The sequence below is a fragment of the Bos javanicus genome, chromosome 6, assembly GCF_032452875.1.
Source record: "Bos javanicus breed banteng chromosome 6, ARS-OSU_banteng_1.0, whole genome shotgun sequence".
NCBI classification, from domain to species: Eukaryota; Metazoa; Chordata; class Mammalia; order Artiodactyla; family Bovidae; genus Bos; species Bos javanicus.
The window spans coordinates 34,176,006-34,196,284 of record NC_083873.1 but is presented as its reverse complement, the minus strand read 5'-3'; the positions used below and the strand labels follow the sequence as shown (position 1 = coordinate 34,196,284).

The 20,279-nt window shown below is 36.4% G+C and overlaps 1 protein-coding gene across 3 annotated transcripts in view; it reads left to right on the top strand.

The window, feature by feature from the left end:
• CCSER1 (coiled-coil serine rich protein 1) overlaps positions 1 to 20,279 on the top strand; it is a 1,487,503-nt gene that overhangs the window by 616,262 nt on the left and 850,962 nt on the right. For all 3 annotated transcript variants that reach the window (XM_061419670.1, XM_061419671.1, XM_061419673.1), the window contains exon 7: positions 8,384 to 8,461. In XM_061419670.1, the coding sequence (XP_061275654.1) occupies positions 8,384 to 8,461 (78 nt within the window). The remainder of the gene's footprint in view (positions 1 to 8,383; positions 8,462 to 20,279) is intronic.

Sequence of the window (20,279 nt, the reverse complement as noted above, 5' to 3'; positions counted from 1 at the left end):
AGAAATGATATGGACCTAACAGAAGCAGAAGATATTAAGAAGAGGTGGCAAGAATACACAGAAGAACTGTTCAAAAAAGATCTTCACGACCCAGATAATCACGATGGTGTGATCACTGACCTAGAGCCAGACATCCTGGAATGTGAAGTCAAGTGGGCCTTAGAAAGCATTACTACGAACAAAGCTAGTGGAGGTGATGGAATTCCAGTTGAGCTATTTCAAATCCTGAAAGATGATGCTGTGAAAGTGCTGCACTTAATATGCCAGCAAATTTGGAAAACTCAGCAGTGGCCACAGGACTGGAAAAGGTCAGTTTTCATTCCAGTCCCAAAGAAAGGCAATGCCAAAGAATGCTCAAACTATCACACAATTGCATATGGCAACCCACTCCAGTACCCTTGCCTGGAAAATACCATGGACGGAGGAGTGTGGTAGACTACAGTCCATGGGGCCACAAAGAGTCGGACATGACTGAGCGACTTCACTTCACTTCACACACTAGTAACGTAATACTCAAAATTCTCCAAGCCAGGCTTCAGCAATACGTGAACCGTGAACTTCCAGATGTTCAAGCTGGTTTTAGAAAAGGCAGAGGAACCAGAGATCAAATTGCCAACATCCGCTGGATCATGGAAAAAGCAAGAGAGTTCCAGAAAAACATCTATTTCTGCTTTATTGACTATGCCAAAGCCTTTGACTGTGTGGATCACAATAAACTGTGGAAAATTCTGAAAGAGATGGGAATACCAGACCACCTGACCCGCCTCTTGAGAAACCAATATGCAGGTCAGGAAGCAACAGTTAGAAATGGACATGGAACAACAGACTGGTTCCAAATAGGAAAAGGAGTTCGTCAAGGCTGTATATTGTCACCCTGCTTATTTAACTTATATGCAGAGTACATCATGAGAAATGCTGGGCTGGAGGAAGCACAAGCTGGAGCCAAGATTGCTGGGAGAAATATCAATAACCTCGAATATGCAGATGACACCACCCTTATGGCAGAAAGTGAAGAGGAACTAAAATGCCTCTTGATGAAAGTGAAAGTAGAAAGTGAAAAAGTTGACTTAAAGCTCAACATTCAGAAAATGAAGATCGTGGCATCTGGTCCCATCACTTCATGGGAAATAGATGGGGAAACAGTGGAAACAGTGTCAGACTTTATTTTGGGGGGCTCCAAAATCACTGCAGATGGTTACTGCAGCCATGAAATTAAAAGACGCTTACTCCTTGGAAGGAAAGTTATGACCAACCTAGATAGCATATTAAAACACAAAAGACATGTTTTTCCAGTGGTCATGTATGGATGTGCGAGTTGTACTGTGAAGAAAGCTGAGTGCCGAAGAATTGATGCTTTTGAGCTGTGGTGTTAGAGAAGACTCTTGAGAGTCCCTTGGACTGCAAGGAGATCCAACCAGTCCATTCTGAAAGACATTAGTCCTGCATGTTCATTGGAAGGACTATTGCTAAAGCTGAAACTCCAATACTTTGGCCACCTCATGCGAAGAATTGGCTCATTGGAAAAAACCGTGATGCTGGGAGGGATTAGAGGCAGGAGGAGAAGGGGACGACAGAGGATGAGATGACTGGATGGCATCATCGACTCAATGGACATGAGTTTGGGTAAGCTCTGGGAATTGGTGATGGACAGGGAGGCCTGGCGTGCTGTGATTCATGGGGTTGCAAAGAGTCGGACATGACTGAGCGACTGAACTGAACTGAACTGAATTTTTAGGCTATTAGATCAACACTACTCAATACAAGTAGGACTTCCCTGGTGGCTCCACTGGTAAAGAATCTACCTGCAATGCAGGAGACCTGGGTTCAATCCTTGGGTGGAAATATCCCCTGGAGAAGGGAACGGCTACCCACTCCAGTAGTCTGGCCTGGAGAATTCCATGGACTGTATACTCCATGGGGTTGCAGAGTCAGACACCACTGAGTGATTTTTTCTTACACTTTTCTTTCTTCACTCAAGACACTGGGTTGGGCATTTGGTTCCATCACTTCAAGGGAAATAGATGGGGAAACTGGAAACAGTGTCAGACTTTATTTTTTTGAGCTCCAAAATCACTGCAGAGAAACCACTCCCCAAAGGAAAATTCAAATGTTGTTAACATAGTAACTTGAGTGGGTGTTGGGCAAGCAAAAACGTCAGACATCAATTACACAAAGATTTGAAAAAGAAAAAAAGACTGAGATTTCATTTAGGGAAAACAGGACTGATAAAAGATGTGACAAAAATTGGTAAGCTTGCTGAACTTAGTGTAAATCCAAAGAGTTGGTCCTGATTTAGATATTAAACTAAGTCTATTGTTGCTCTCATTTTGAGTTACTGCCAAAACAGTAAGCAAGTAAGCGTGAAATAGACACTACTTTAGGACTTAAATGAATAGAATCAGCTTCCCCATGACTAACCTGTTTCCTCACAGAGTTAAGCCTGCAATTCAGGGGTCAGCCTCCTGAATTGGAGGAAACCAGGGCTGCTGGCTCATTGCCGTATGTGGATACACTATATGAAGGATACTTGATGAAGGACTAGTATGTTCAAGTTTATGTGCTAATATATAAAGACTGTCTTTTTGTGTCACATTTAAATGATCTGCATTCTTTTTCTTACTTTTTGGAACAACAGCAGCCAGTGGGAAAAATGATAGCAAAATGTAAAATCTAAGGGCAGAGAAACTGAACATACTCAATTGTTATTGAATGGCTGGGTGAATAAATAAATTTTCATAGAAAATTGGCCCGTGTAATAAAAGGAAAACTTTTTCAAGAAAAGTTTTCATTAAAACTACAGAAATCTGAATTATCCTGTGTGGTTTATTACTAGTAAAACATAATACTTGTGGACACAGTCGGAAAAGGAGACGATGGGACAAAGTGAGAGAATAGCATTGAAACATGTACATCACCGTGTGTAAAATAGAAAGCTAGTGGGAAGCTACTATATAACACAGGATACCAGTCTGGTGCTCTGTCACTCTGTGACAACCTAGAGAGGTGGACAGGAGTGGAGGAGGGAGGGAGGCTCAGAAAGGAGAGGATATTTATATGTATGTATTTATTTATATGTACACACACACACACTTATGGCTGACTTGCGTTGTATGGCAGAAACCAGCAAAACTTTTTAAAGCAATTATCCTCCAGTTAAAAATAAAAAGATACATTTAGGTGACCATTTAATTTTATTAGACATAAAAAAATTACTGTATACCCTGTATACCATATTTTTTACCTTAATAGCTTAAAAATAAAAATATTCTACTTACACTGAAATCTGTTTATGTACTCAACAGATTTGAGCCAAATTGATCATGTTTCACTTCAAGAAATACTTACAAATATTTTTAATTCCATAGGACAGATCATTAATTATGCTTTCAGAGGAGATATAATTAATGGATTTGCACTATAGAATGAAGGCCTTTAGTAAACATAAATAATGCAAACTCACTCTACCAAGCACCTTAAGAGTACCCAAACAAATAGATCATCTTATGTGGCTGAAGCTTTTCCTTCCACATGTTCCCATGTGGAACATGAAAGTATTCAAAATAATTTAGCATCAGCTTTTTGGTGAGATCTTCATAGAAAATTAAAGATTATTTGGTGAAGAGGTTATGCATCCCAATAAAATAGTCTGTCACGATTTATTTTTATAAAAGTTAGAATAGCCCTAATGAAAGCTTAGAATATGCCTATAATGACAGAATACGTATTATAATCTTGAAACGCCTGATTGTTTTGCTAATGAATATTTTAAATTAACTTTTTTTTAAAATTTCAAAATACTGTCAGATGAGTAGAACAGCTCGTCTGAAGAAAAGCTCTTCAGATGAGAGTAAAGAACTGTCATATGCCCCTCCTCCAGTTTCCTCTGTTGTCATCATTCTCCCTTAGAAGAGTCTCTATCACAACAAAGAACCAATATTCATACATTACTCTTAACTAAATTTGGTATTTATTCAGCTGTCACCAATTTTCCCTAATGTCCTTTGTGCTGTTTGAGGGTTTAATCCAAGCTGCTTCCTTGCATTTAGTCATCATGTCTCCATAGCAACATAATCTGTAGTAGTTCTTAATCTTTCCTTGACCGTGGTAACCTTGAGTTTGGTCAGATTTTTGCAGAATGTTTCTCAATTTGATTTTGTACAGTGTTTTTCTCATGTTTACACTGATATCATTGGAGGGGAAGATTGCAGAGGTAAAATACTCCTCTGGAAGATCCTCTGGAAAAGGAAATGGCAACCCACTCCAGTGTTCTTGCCTGGAAAACCCCAGGGATAGAGAAGCCTGGCAGGCTACAGTGCATGGGGTCATAAAGAGTCTGACACAACTGAGCGACTTCACTTTCTTTCCCTTTCATCACATTGTATCGTGTTATCTATAGCCGCTCTACAGGATAACTTGAGAACTTGGTTGAGGTAGTGTTTACCATGTTTCTCCACTGAAAGGTTACCTTTTCCCTTTTTCATTCTCTTCTCTTTGGAAATAAGTCTCTAAGCGTAGCCTGAGGCTGGCTGTGATGATATGCTCCATCTTGAAGAGGGGGAGTATCTGTATAAATTATTTGGAATATTTCTGTAAAAAGGAGTCATCTCTTTCCAATTGTTTATGTATTCATTTATTTATATATAAATTCATGCTTTTTTGTTTTATGTTTTGATTATAATCTATTACTATGCTGTTTACATTGTTGCTCAAATTGTTCCAGCTTTAGCATTTGGGTGCTCTCTCGTGTTGGCTCATTTATCTCTTTGGCACACTCCTTTCCATTATCTTTTGAGCACTTTCTGGCACAAGTTGTTCCTTCCTTGCCGCATCCCAGGAATCCCCTACTTCTGCAAAGAGCCCTGGTTCCCTCATTACAAGAAATCCAAACCCAGGCACTCACATTAATATAGAATCTTATACTTAAAATATGGCTTAATTGGAAAAATATTTTTAATACTTGTAAAATATTCTGTCATTTTCTTGGATAAAAAGTAACTCATTAATTTATGAATCAATGAAAAATATTTTAGAATTGAATTTTCATTTTTATGTTATTATACAAATGGCTGGCTGATAGCAAATTTTGTACACAAAGGATCAATAGTAAGAAGTGACAGAATCAACTAAGAGTATTTTATTTCTCTGTGTAAAAAGAAAGAACAGTATGTTTCTCAAAGCTATTACAATGAATCCAGATTTGTATTTTGCAATAGTAGATAGAATAGTACAATCTAAGAGAAGATGTAATGTTCAAGTTTCAACACTTTTTTCTAACAGTTGAGCAGTGACAGTTGAGTGTGATTACATTTATAATCAAACATTATATATATATATATATATATATATAACATTATTTATAATAATGGATGGACTTCCCAGATGGCACAGAAGTAAAGAATCCACCTGCCAGTACAGGAGACGCAAGGATGCAGGTTCGATCCCTGGGTCAGGAAGATTCACTGGAGTAGGAAATGGCAACCCACTCCAGTATTCTTGCCTGAAAAATTCCATGGACAGAGGAGCTTGGTGGGCTACAGTCCATGGGGTAACAAAGAGCAGGACATGACTGAGTGACTAAGCACGCTTGCACGTAAAAATGCATATTAATACAATGGCATTTTTCCAAATTGTGATCTAAAATTTAGCCTGGAAAAACTGTTATTAACAAAAATAATTCCTTTCTTGCTCATTATTTATTGGGAAACGACTGCCTATTGTGATTTAAAAATACTATTCACTTTCTCATTTTTTAACAATTAAGTATAACTTTGTATACTTTTTGTGTCCCCTCAACAGTAACTTCTAGTAATTCTTACATCAGTGTTGATAGAGTAAGTACTAGATTGGTAGTCAAGAGTTGTTACCAGGATATATTGAAACTGAGGATTTAAAACATCAACTGTAACTTGAGAGTACTTTATTAATTTGTATTTAGATATAGAGTTGCATTGGTATTGCTGTCATTGAATGAAAGGGTAAATTAATTAAAATATGAGGTATGGTTAAGAGATATCTGAAGGATTTACTACAGTATTTTATCTATAGGATGAATAGATTGGAATGCCACCTATATTACAGATCACTGAAACACAAATGGGAAAGCAAACTGAAATTGAAGATATTTTTATCTTATTTTTTGCTGTGTGTTTCTCAACTTGATAATTAAGTGCAGTTTATCAGATGCTGTCATATAAGATTGATGTGCTTTTAAAACACATTTTCCTCAAGATTTCCTAAGAGCAATAGAATTAAAGTGTCACGCTATAAGATGAATTTGAAAGTTAAAGCCAAAACAAAGTTTTCTCTAAGAATGACATTCAAATAATCAAGGTTACATGATGCATATTTTAGAGTCTGCTTTCCATAATACTTAGAATGACACATTTATTTCTGGGAAGTTGTGGGAGACCTTAACCCTAAAAGAAGTTAAACATGAAGCTTTATTTTCAGCTCGTCTTCTTACAGAAGTTAAATAACCCTTCATCTGATCCAGGCTTTCAGATTTTCATAGCCAAATGTCGTCTCTATCTCCTGAATACCTGATTTTTAAAGACATAATACTTTCTTATGTTATGCAAAATATCAGTACTTTTAGGAAAAATATCAGATAATTCAATTATATATGAACTGGGTTCTATCACTTGCTTAATTTGTCATGAAAAAGCTAATGATAGAGAAACAGCTCAAATTTTGTTTTTCTGTTTCTGAAAAAATGTTTCACTCATTTCTTATGTTAGAATTCTGCAGTAAGTTCATTACCAAGAAAGCTCTTTGTTTCTTCATTACATCATATGATCAAATAGTGGAAGTCATCAGTCCAGAATATTTCCTGATTTTGTGCTAATAAATGGCCAAGGAGCTCTGAATATATTTAGAAATTAGTAACTAACTCACCTCAGTTATCTGGTGCATGTATTTTCCTGTTTCCTTTAGTAAATTATTGTTCAATTTTTATCTAATTTCCTCCTTTAGACACTGTAACTCAATGTTCAGGCTTATGTCAATTTCTAAAGAAAGTACATGTTATGTAAAAAATATATACACTGAGTTTCTTGGTTCTCATCTTTATAGTTCATAGCCATTTTTTTTCTGGACTTGATAGTCAGAAGTAATCCTACTTTAATGAATATTTAAAGTGTTTCAGTTTATTGTGTACCTGAATCAAATGAATTGAAAATGATCTTTGAATAAAAAGAGCATCCACAGCATCTATTCTTTGAGTGTGTTCTTTTGTTGGAATTTGTCAGCCAAACTTGTCTACTTGTTCCCTTATCTCAAGGTCAGTCATGTTTTGTTTTAATCTTTACTGTAAGTTTTTTTCTCTATTTGTGTTCATCTGTATTTGGAAATGGAGTTAAAAAAATGTAGGTGTGCATTTTTTCCCCAATGTTTTGTTTGCTTATCTACTTAAATGAAATAATTCCTCTGAGAGAATGAGTTAAAAGCATAGTAAAATAACTTCTATTGCTATGTATTGTCGGTATCTTTTTATTGCTTTTAGGAAAAATGATGACAGACCTCTAATCCAGAAGTTTTAACTGATTGCATTTTTTTAAAGGACTAAAAAGAACAGCATTAGCAACATTCCAATAATTCTCTTATATTTGTGTAAATCTTGTCCTTAAAGTTTTGTTTAGTTGAATATAAAAAAGTTTGTCAAGAGCTATGGATATGGGAATTTAAAAAAAAATCATATTTCTTCATTTTATAGTTGTAAGTTAATGGCAAATGTGCTTTTCATGATAAATTAAAAACTGGATATGATGATTTAAATCTCCATAAATAGAATGACACCTATTTGAAAATCAGCCTGAGAAGTGTTGAAATAGCACTATAGTGAACCATTATAGGTACAGGATAACAATCAAAAAATGTAAGAATATAAGTTAAGTGTAACACTGGATACCATCCTAACATAAAAGATTTTCATATATAATAAAATGAACTTGAAATGCAAATTGAAAAGTGATCATTTGATTAATTTCTTAGATAACTATTTCTAAATTAAAAACGTTTCATTTTACAAAAAATATTTGAAATTTTCTACGGCCAATTTTACTTTACTAGCTGAGCGGCTTCCCTGGTGGCTCAGAAGGTAAAAAATTCATCTGCAATGCGGGAGACCTGGTTTCAGTCCCTGGGTTGGGAAGATCCCCTGGAAGAGGGCATGGCAACCCATTCCAGTAGTCTTGCCTGGAGAACACCATGAACAGAGGAGCCTATATGGTGGGCTATAGTCCAGGGGGACGCAGTCAGACACGACTGAGAAACTAAGCACATTTTTACTTATTTGTTTTTTATTTTAATAAGAAGAGTTAGATTCTAAATTATGAATAATAAAAATGACTATAAAAATACCTCTTTAATTTTGTTTTTCTTATAGAGTGCAGATATGAGCCCAGCAAGTAGCACCACTTCACTTCCAGTTAGTCCTCTTGCGGAAGAGCCTTTGCCTTTCAAGGTAAAAATAAATTTTAAAATGTTTTTAAAATTGTTCACAATATTTTTAGGATCTTCAAAATGTATTTATTTTGCCATGTAAAATAGGTAGTTCAGGCATAGATGGTGAGGTTAACTGCTTTAACTTGTAAGGATATTGTTTCAGATGTTAAAATTTTGTTGTTTTGTCTGTTGTCATTCTAGTTGCTAAATGAAGGTAAAGATTTTGAATAGAAATTGATATTTTATATAGCACTTTGTCTTGAATGTAAGAGACAGTGATTTCATTATAATAGTTTGATGTCATATGAATTATAGGTTTCAGATCTTTTATTTATATTAAGCAGTAAGTTTGGAATGAACTATTCAGCACTCATCCAGTGGTTAAACTTTCATTAGCTGGTTAAATTTTCATTGATGACTTAGGTCATAATTAATTGTGTATTCTTTAAAGACTAATGGTCAAATCAAAAATTAAAATATAGAATCACTCCTCTAAACACTGCATTTTAAAAATAATGCTAAATATGGTTAGAGAATTCTTCAGTTTGGGACTCTATATACATTAAAAATATCAAGTCACCTTCTTGTTTTGCTATTTAAGATTGTTTCTCTTTAAGCCAAAGCTTGTAAATCAGCTATTTTAGATGTGTACTATAGATGTTTGGATTTTTTAGGATTATTGTAGATAAAGGCACTCTTTAAGATCATGGGAAATTAAAAAAAAAAAATACTTGAAAAGTTGGGATGATACTCTTAGGTGCAATTATTTTAGTTTGGTTTAAAGACAAGTCAACATACTTTTGACAATTTATTATAATGATTTGTATTTTATCATTAACTTCTCATTGTTTTTCATATGAAGACAAAATCTTATTTGACTTAATATTGCTCATACTTCATACTGTGACTGACATGGATTTCCAAATGCAATACTCAATATTTGCTGTTTTGTCAAAGTGAAATTAATAGGTTATAAATTCCATTATAAGTCTTTGGTTTTCTAATTATAAATGCTTTGTTGTTTGATGGTAAATAATATAATTGTTAAAAGCTCATTTTATATCAGAGAATTGTTAAATAATGAATCATGTTCTGATTGTATCACTTATTGAGAATCATTTTATCATTTTACAACAAAAGGAGAAAATACTACTACTGTTTCTAAGTTTATTATTCCTTAATATTTTGTCTTATGGGACAAAATTTACAGAAGAATCATATTTTTAGCAAGTTTTTAATTGAATTCTCAAAGTGTCACTAGAAACCATTTTCTCTTTTTAATATATTGATAATGACTGCCCTCCTTGAAAATTAATGTATTTTTAATAGAAGTAAAAGGAAAGGTCAGCTATATTCCAAAATGTGCTGACATAAAGCTAATATAAATATAATTATTTTAGTTAGTTTCACTGACTGGTTCTAAGAGATCAATATTTTCTTCATGTTAATGTGTATAAGTGGTTTTATATGCAATTAAAGTTTCAAAGTGCTTGTGATATATAATACTGGCTTTTGGTAACCAATATAATTATAGTACCACTTAATTCACTTCTTCTTTGAAAGGAATATTATTTATATTTTTAAAAGAATTTTATCAGACCGAAAAACATTCCACTAGTATTTAAAAAATATTCAAAATTAATGTTTCAAATTATAAAACTCCTGCATTTGCTTTTTAAAATTTTTGTCTTATAAATTGTTGTCATATAAACAAATAATAGAATTCTTATGTATCCTTATTTAAACACAAAATATACAGAAATTATTTTGAGATATACTTTAGTAGCATAGTATGTTTTAATTGCAAACAAAATTTGTTGAAAACTAAAAACACATGACATTGAACTTTTCTGACAACTATACCCCAAACAATTCTGCTATTGTATTTAATTTGTGTTGAAAACTTTAAACTTTTGATATTTGATCAACATGGTAACTAAAAAAAAAAAGATTATTATAGCTTTATATTCCCCAAGGATAAAATGATACTAATCATCTTTAATCTTTTAGTTTTCTAAGACAGTGATTTTTATCACCCAACTCCATAACCATCTGCCTTGACGTTAGACCAGCAAGGCTTTTGAAAGCCTTGGTGGCTGGTTGAGAGACTTAAATTATACCTTATCTCCAGGGATCTTCCTGACCCAGGGTTCGAAGGCAGGTCTCCTGCATTCCCTGTATTGCAGGTGGATTCCCTACCATCTGAGCCACCAGAGAAGTCCCAGTTTATCTGCTAAGAAGTTAATTAGGTTAATAAAAGAAAGCATTCCATCTCTTTTCTTGGTCTATTTTGGAAACACTCATACAACAGTTGGAGGAAGATATCCTGTTTGAGCTCAAGTGTTTATCAGGGTAAATGCTTTCCTTTGAATACTATCTTTAGAATGACATTCAGATTAAGTTGATTTTAACCCTACCATTTGACATAATGACAAATGATATGTTACGTATTTTACAAATCCCTAATAATTGCCTCCCCACTAATATCTCTACCTGTGTTACTGAGTTGAATGTCAGATGAGAAGTTGGCTATCAATAGGAAGGTACCACACTAAGATCTACTAGATTAAAGGTAGTAGAAAACCGGTAGCACCCTGGAGACTTTCCCAAGGAGTCAAGAGAGGTAAATTATCTCCTTTGGAGATACAGCAATCAAAGATGACAATTAAATTTTGTTTGGGATCAGATGCTTCTTTCCCATAATAAAATGTATTTTTCAGAACTCATTGGTGTTGGGGTACATACTTCAATTTAATTTTCAAACAAAAACACATCTGCTCTGAAAAATAATAGAAGCTCTCATATACTTACTTATGACTGTCTTCCCCGTACAGAACAATTCACCTCACGCTAAATTTCTTGTGCTTACTATTTAAAACCCATTGCTATAGTGTTTTGTTTTGCTTAGTCTTTCAGAAATTAGGAAAGTTTTTGTGAACATTCATCTATCTTCTCTAACTCACTTGCAATATCTGGGTACTCTGTGCCTTCTTCCCCCCCCCCCCCCAGATAGAACTGATTGATCAAAGATAAGTAGGATTTCTCCAGGTGGACAAGGCACATGGATACCAGTTCACCACAGTCAACATTCCCTATTCACATCTGGCCATGAAAGAATTTGAGTGAATCCCTTTATAGAAAAGATGTATATATAATTCACCAGCCTCCATATATACCACAAGTAATAACTCACAGATTTCCCAGTTCGACTCTTGGTTCTGAGAAGTTACTAGGAGTCTAGGTTTTTATAATGGCAGACTACTCTTAGAGGCATACATTTGGAAACAAAGGACAAACATGTAACCTCATTTTTTAATTGTGTTAAACATACATGTGTGGTGTGACACATGCCACTATATTGTTGTGGAAAGGCCAAGGGATAATTAATTTCACATGGGCAGGGATAAATTTTATCAAATAACAATAATAGAATCATAATAGTGCAAGATAATTAAGTGGGACTTGATATGAGGAAAAAGGGAGTAGACTGCTTAACGGTTAATTAAAGGTTTTATGTTTTTGTGCAGAATAGCCAAGCTGACATTGTTAACTGTGATGTACCCATTCCATCCTATTCTGCCTGTTTCCTCTGCCATTCTCCCTGATTTGTCTGATCTGCCTCCTCTCTTCCTATGTTGGCCTCAGTCGGAGACACCACACCCAAAATGCCTTTGGGTCACCAAATATTGCTATTCTTTAATAGGATGACACTGTTGACTTGTATATACACAGTTATTAACAGCCTCAATCCATTCCTGAAACTAATCTTCTTGAAGCTGCATGTGTGCTAAGTTGCTTCAGTCATGTCCACCTCTTTGCACCTCCATGGATCGTAGCCTGCCAGGCTCCTCTGTCTGTGAGATTCTTCAGGCAAGCATACCAGAGTGGGTTGCCATCTCCTACTTCAAGGGATCTTCCCAACCCAGGGATTGAACCACATCTCTTGTGTCTCCTGCATTGGCAAGCAGTTTCCTTATCACTGTGCCACCTGGTGACCCCTCCATGAACAGTACACTTGATCTGGGCCAGGTTCTTTTTGCCAATCACTTTCATCACAGTTTTGTTGTTGTTGTTGTTGTTCTCACAGATTTTACGTATTTGTTTATTTATTTATGGCTGTGCTAAGTCTTCATTGCTGCATGCAGACTTTCTCTCACTGCAGTATATGGCCTTCTCATTGCAGTGGCTTCTCTTCTTTCAGAACACAGGCTCTAGGGCCTGTGAGCTTCAGTAGCTGTGACACATGGGCCTACGAGTTGCAGCTCCCAATGTCTAGAATGTGGGCTCCATGGTTGTGATGCATGGACTCGCTACCCAGCAGCATGTGGAATCTTCCTGGACCAGGGATCAAACCCGCACCCCCTCCTTGGACAGGTAGACTCCCAACCACTGGACCACAAGGGAGTTCCATCACATATTTCTTCTTCAATAAGGCCTGCTATCTACATTCTAATGCCTTTTACTCCAGAAAACATCTTTTCTTTGATTAGATAAATTAGAAACGGGTATTATTATCTTCCCTTATCCTCTCATCCTTATCCTATAGTCAACAGGAAAGGAACACATTCAACCCACCTTCTCATTAGATGTTGTTTCAAAAGTGTACCAAGAATATCCTCCATGCACCACTTTCAAAGTCTGAAAACAGGAATAAACCATTGCTTTCTTGGTCCATTGACTGCTGCTTCTCTGTGACACTGCATTCCTGGCATATGTAAAGTGGTTAGGTATCCGGTGCCTAGAATCAGCAGTGGAACCAGCCTCCTTGAAGTCTAACCATCATTCCTGGTAGCTGACACAGAACTGAGGTTTTACTTGGGTCTTCTCCTACAGAAATCCAAGGTTATCTGAGTACTTTTCTTCATCCCCAGAAATCAAAATTTAATCTAGACTAGAGAAGCTTTCTCTCTTCCGAATTCCCTCAGAGTTATCCCTCTTTCCTCCAACCAGCAAGAGCACTGGAAACATCTCTTCCATGTACTTTTGGTTGTTGTTTAAGTTTATTTGTTTGAATATTTTATTTTGGAGTAGAGTTGATTAACAATGTTGTGTTAACTTCAGGAGAATAGAAAAGTGACTTAGTTATACATATACATATATCTTTTCTTTTTCAAATTGTTTTTCTACTTGTTGTTCAGTTACTAAGTCATGTCTGACTCTTAGCAACCCCATGGACTGCAGCATGCCAGGCTTCCCTGTCCTTCACTATCTCCCAGAGTTTGCTCAAACTCTTGTTTGTTGAATCAGTGATATCATTCTGCTAGGTAGTTACATAATATTGAGCAGAGTTCCCTGTGTTATCCATGTACTTTTTGGAGCTGAGAAAAGCAACTGTCTGAAGATTCTTCTCCCCTGATACACACACCCTATTTTAAGAGGACAGAGGACAGAAAAGAAGAAATAGAGAAATATACAAAGGTCTCCAAAATTTTATCCTGCCATGCAATGCAGAGATGTTATGATATGTTTGACTACATATAGCCTAAACTCAGGACTTAGTAAGATGTAGTAACACACATAATTTCCTCTCAATTATATAAAAGAAATATTGGGCAGGAAAAAATAGCAGAAAATATACAGTGATCCACCATCAACTATTTGGATGAACTATACTTATTGTTCCTATAGTTTCTATAATGATCACATGGTTTTATTTTAAGAACAATATTTTCAAGAAAGTAGAAAAGACAATTGGAAACCTTAGAAGCAGTATAGCCCAGTTAAGAGATTTCCTAAAATCAAATCTCAGTTCTGCCCCTTTCTGTGTGTATGACCTTGAGCCATTTACTTTGTGTTTCAATTTCTCCATCAATAGAATGGGAGGAATAGTAACCACTTCTTCACTGGGTTCTTGTAAAGTCAAATGAGTTATTAAACAGAAAGTGCTTAGAATAGCATGTAATAAATGGCATATGAGTTTTGGTCTTAGTTCTGGAAGATGTTGTAGGTCTTCATAGCACCTGTCAACTTCAGATTCTTCAGCATCAGTCGTTGGCAGCATAGACTTGGATTACTGTGATGTTAAATGGTTCCTGTGGAAATGAACTAAGATCCTTCTGTTGTTGATGAGGTTGCACCCAAGTACTAAATTTGAGACTCTTTGTTGACTCTGAAGGCTACTTTATTTCTTCTAAGGGATTCCTGCCCACAAGAGTAGATACAATGACCATCTGAATTTAATTCACCCATTCCTGTCCACTTTAGTTCACTGATTCCTAAGATGTCCATGTACAATCTTGCCATCTCCTGGCTGACCACATCCAATTTACCTTGATTCATGGACCTAACATTCCAGGTGCCTGTACATTATTGTTCTTAACAGTATTGGGCTTTACTTTCACCACCAGCCATGTCCACAGCAGAGTGTTGTTTCTTCTTTGGCCCAGACATTTCATTTTTTCTGGAGTTATTAGTATTTACCCTCCCCTCTTCCCAGTAGCATCTGACTTGGGGGGCGGGGGGTAGACTCATCTTCTGGTATCATATCTGTTTGCCTTTTCATAGTGTTCATTGGGATCTCCATGCACGAATACTGAAGTGGGTTTCCATTCGCCCTGGAAAACCACAGTGGTATGGTCACACATCTAGAGCCAGATAGCCTGAGTAAGAAGTCACATGGGCCTTAGGAAGCATTACTGCAAACAAAGCTAGTGGAGGTGATGGAATTCCAGCTGAGTCATTTCAAATCCTAAAAGATGATGTGGTTAAAAAGTATTTTACTCAATGTGTCAGAAAATGTGGAAAACTCAGCAGTGGCCACAGGATTGGAAAAAGTCAGTTTTCATTCCGATCCCAAAGAAGGACAATGCCAGAGGATGTTCAAACTACTCAACTGCACTCATTTCACATGCTAGCAAGCTAAATGATCAAAATAGTTCAAGCCAGGCTTCAAAAGTGCATGAACCAAGAATTTTCAGATGTGCAAGCTGGGTTTAGAAAAGGCAGAGGAACCAGAGATGAATTTGCTGACATTTGTGGGATCATGGAGGAAGCAAAAAATAAAAATATCTACTTCTGCTTCACTGACTATGCTAAAACCTTTGATTGTGTGGACCACAACAAACTGTGGAAGATTCTTAGAAGAGTACTAGACCACCTTACCTGTCTCCTGAGAAACCTGTATGTGGGTCAAGGAGCAACAGTTAGAAGCAGACATGGAAGAACAGACTGGTTCAAAATTGGGAAAGGAGTATAGCAAGGCTGTATGTCGTCACCTTGCTTATTTAACTTATATACAGAGGACATTATGCAGAATGGCAGGCTGGATGAATTACAAGCTGGAATGAAGATTGCTGGGAGAAATATCAGTGACCTCAGATATGCATATGGTATTACTCTAATGGCAAAAGTGAAAAGGAACTAAAGAGCCTCTTGATGAGAATGAAAGAAAAGAGTGAAAAAGCTGGCTTGAAATTCAACATTAAAAAAGTACAATCATAGCACCCAGCCCCATAACTTCATGACAATTAGAAGAGGAAAAAGTGGAAGAAGTGACAGATTTTTATTTTCTTGCACTCCAATTTCACTGCGGACGGTGACTGCAGTCATGAAATTAAAAGATGCTTGCTCCTTGAAAGGAAGCTATGACAAACTTAGCGTATTAAAAAGTAGAGACATCACTTTGCCAGCAAAGTTCCATATAGCCAAAGTTATGGTTTTTCAAGTAGTCTTATATGGATATGAGAGTTGGAAGTCTGAGCGCTGAAGAACTGATGTTTTTGAATTGTGGTGCTGGAAAGACTCTTGATATTCCTTTGGACAGAAAGGAGGACAAACTAGTCAATACTAAAAGAAATCAGTGCCAGTTATTGATTGGAAAGACTAATTCTGAATGCCTTAACCATCTAATGGAAAGAGTCGAGTTGATGAAAAAGACCTTGATGCTGGGAGAGAGTGAAGGCAAAAGGAGAAGAGGGCAACAGAGGGTAAGATGGCTAATAGCATGACTGACACAATGGACATGAATCTGAGCAAACTCTGGGAGATAGTGGAGGACAGAGGAGCCTGGCATGCTGCTGTCAATTGGGTTGAAAAGAGTCGGACATAACTTAGCAACCAAATAACAAAAATGATATAAATTTTAATCATTATTATTTTTTTGCAGAAGAGATATCTCTAAGTTTAAACCAAGAAAAATTGTATATATTAGAAGTAACATGAAGCAAATATTTTTCTCAACTCCTTCTATTTCATTTCTAGATGTAAGAGTAGGTATGTAAAGTCTTCTATGAAGAATGGTGCTTCATATTTTTTCCTTGAAGGCATGCTCTTTATTTTATATCCTCGAGTATTCATATGAGCTCTTATGAGCTCTTATATATCAGATGACTCTTACAAAAAAAATAAATAATGGAAATGTTTGTTAACTCTGAGGGAGAAAGAGTAAATATAATGAATTTGTCCTAAGGGAAAACTGGTAGATATAATAAAAATTATTTGGAAAAAACAAATACATAATAGTTTGTATAATCATAGAATGTATTGTATCTTTCTAAAAGACCACACTACAGTGTATTTTTCTTTAATTCATGAAACCTCCCTTGTGCATTAACCTGATAACTAACTTCCTAAATACAGTCTCCACTGAAGGAACATTGTTTGCTTTTTTTAAACTTTATTTATCTATTTATTTTTGACTGTACTGGATCTTCATTGGTGCAAAGGCTTTTCTTTAGTTGTGGAGAGTGGGGGCTACTCTTTGTTGAAGTGCAAGTGCTTCTCACTGTGGAGATTTCTCTTGTGGAGCATGGGTTCTAGACACAAAGGCTTCAGTAGTTGTGGTTCCTGAGATCTAGAGCACAGATTCTGTAGTTGCTCAATGGCATGTGGGATCTTCTAGGATCAGAGATCGAATCCATGTCTCCTGCATTGGCAGTTGGATTCTTCACCTTTGAGCCACCAGAGAAGCCCTGAATATTGTTTAATCACAAAAGATTCTGGGAAAAACTTATTGTGAACAAAGCACTGTTGGTATTTTCCTCTTCACGTGTTATAATAGCAGTATAGTTCAGTTCAGTTCAGTCGCTCAGTCGTGTCCAACTCTTTGTGACCCCATGAATTGCACCCCATGAAATGGACCTCCCTGTCCATCTCCCACTCCCGGAGTTCACTCAAACTCACGTCCATCAAGTCCGTGATGCCTTCCGGCCATCTCATCCTCTGTCGTCCCCTTCTCCTCCTGCCCCCAATCCCTCCCAGCATCAGGGTCTTTTTCAATGAGTCAACTCTTCACATAAGGTGGCCAAAGTACTGGAGTTTCAGCTTTAGCATCATTCCTTCTGAAGAACACCCAGTGTTCAATATAGTAGTATTTCTTTATTTTGTCTAAAACACCATAGTGGAAAGGAGCTGAGTTGGAGACTCTCAGGGAGAGGAGTCAGGTAGTGGTGTGACCTCATAACATCATCTGTTGTTTATCTTGCGTTGGTTAAGATTTTTTATGTTTACTGTTATCTTTCATTTATTGAATTTAATGGCCTCTTTTTATTACTGAAATCACATTTTAGATGTCTGAGAAAGTCTAAAATGGTATATTCTACATTTTTTGGTTGATTTTTGACTAAGCCATCTATTAATTATTCATCGGGTGATAAGTCAGTTTAAAAAATACCCACCATGTGCTTGGTGATATCCTAGACACTGGTGCTTCAGTGTAAAAAACACAGACTGAATTCTTGCTTTCATGATATTTGGGTTCTAGTGAGGAGTGATAGACAGTAAACAGATAAATATATAACATGTCAGATAGGGATGATAAATTCTACAAAAAAATAATGCCAAATTTTGAAGATAGGAATTGACTTTAAAATGTGTGTCTCCAGAGTTCAGAGTCATGCTGCTTAATTTCTCCACAAGTGGATGGGCGTCACTGCATGGAAGAGATCAAGCCCTGAAACTTTGGAGTGGGAGCACTGACTCCAAGAACCTAGACTACCAGAGAACTAACCCTACCAGGATTCAAATAGTGAGAACTCACACAAAGGAAACCATTGGAATACAAGACATGGCATCACCCAACCACCATTAGCACCCTGTGTAGGACAACTCATCTAAACAACAAACAAAACAAAAATAGAAACTCAATCATCAGCAAACAGGATTAGCACCTCACTCAGCCTTGCCCATCAGAGGAAAAAACAAACAAACAAACAGCACAAATCTCACTCCATAGGAAGCTTACACAGACCACTGGATCAAACTTAGAAGAGCAGAAAACAAAAGGAAGAAAGAATTCAACCATGAAGGCTGAGAATATGAGACCTCAAACACAATAAATTTAAAAACAAAATAATAAAAAGGCAGAGGAGTACTACATAAATGAAGGAACAAACTAGAAACACAGAAGTCCAAATAAGTGAAGAAGAAATAGGCAAAATACCTAAAAGAATTCAGAATAATGTTAGTAAAGATGGTCAAAAACCTTGAAAACAAAACAAAGAAAATGCAAGAATCAATTAACAAAGATCTAGAAGAATTAAAGAATAAATATGCACAGACAAACAGCACAATTTCATGAACAGTATGAAAAGCCAAAAAGACAGGACACTGAAAGATGAACTCCCCAGATAGGTAGGTACCCAATATGCTACAGGAGATCAGTGGAGAAATAACTCCAGAGAGAATGAAGACATGGAGCCAAACCAAAAGCAACACCCAGTTGTGGGTGTTGGAAGTGTGGGTGTTGGTGATGGAAGTAAAGTCCGATGCTGTAAAGAGCAATATTCCACAGGAACCTGGAATGTTAGGTCCAGGAATCAAGGCAAATTGGAAGTGGTCAAACAGGAGATGGTAAGCGTGAATGTCAACATTCTAGGAATCAGCGAACTAAAATGGACTGGAATGGGTGAATTTAACTCAGATGACCAGTATATCTATTATCGTGGGCAATAATCCCTTAGAAGAAATGGAGTAGCCATCATAGTCAACAAAAGAGTCTGAAATGCAGTACTTGATGCAATCTCAAAAATGACAGAATGATCTCTGTTTGTTTCCAAGGCAAACCATTCAGTATCACAGTAATCCAAGTCTATGTCCCAACCAGTAATGCTGAAGAAGCTGAAGTTGAACAGTTCTATGAAGACCTACAAGACCTTCTTGAACTAACACCCAGAAAAGATATCCTTTTCATTATAGGGGACTGGAATGCAAATGTAGGAAGTAAAGAGATACCTGGATTAACAAGCAAATTTGGCCTTGGAGTACAAAATGAAGCAGGGCAAAGTCTAATAGAGTTTTACCAAGAGAATGCACTGGTCAAAGCAAACGTCCTCTTCCAAAAACACAAGAGAAGACTCTACACATGGACATCACCAGATGGTCAATACAAAATCAGATTGATTATATTCTTTGCAGCCAAAGATAGAGAAGTTCTATACAGTCAGCAAAAACAGCCAGGAGCTGACTATGGCTCAGATAATGAACTCCTTATTGCCAAATTCAGACTTAAATTGAAGAAAATAGGGAAAACCACTAGAAGATGCAGGTACGACCTGAATCAAATGCCTTACAATTATACAGTAAAAGTGACAAACAGATTAAAGCAATTAGATCTGATAGACAGTGTGCTTGAAGAACTATGGAGAGAGGTTTGTGACATTGTACAGGAGGCAGTGATCAAGAGCATACCCAAGAAAAAGAAATGCAAAAAGGCAAAATGGTTGTCTGAGGAGGCCTTACAAATAGCTGAGAAAATAAGAGAAGCTAAAGGCAAAGGAGAAAAGGAAAGATATACCCATTTGAATGCAGAGTTCCAAAGAATAGTAAGGAGAGATAAGAAAGACTTCCGCAGTGATCAATGCAAAGAAATAGAGGAAAACAATAGAATGGGAAAGTCTAGA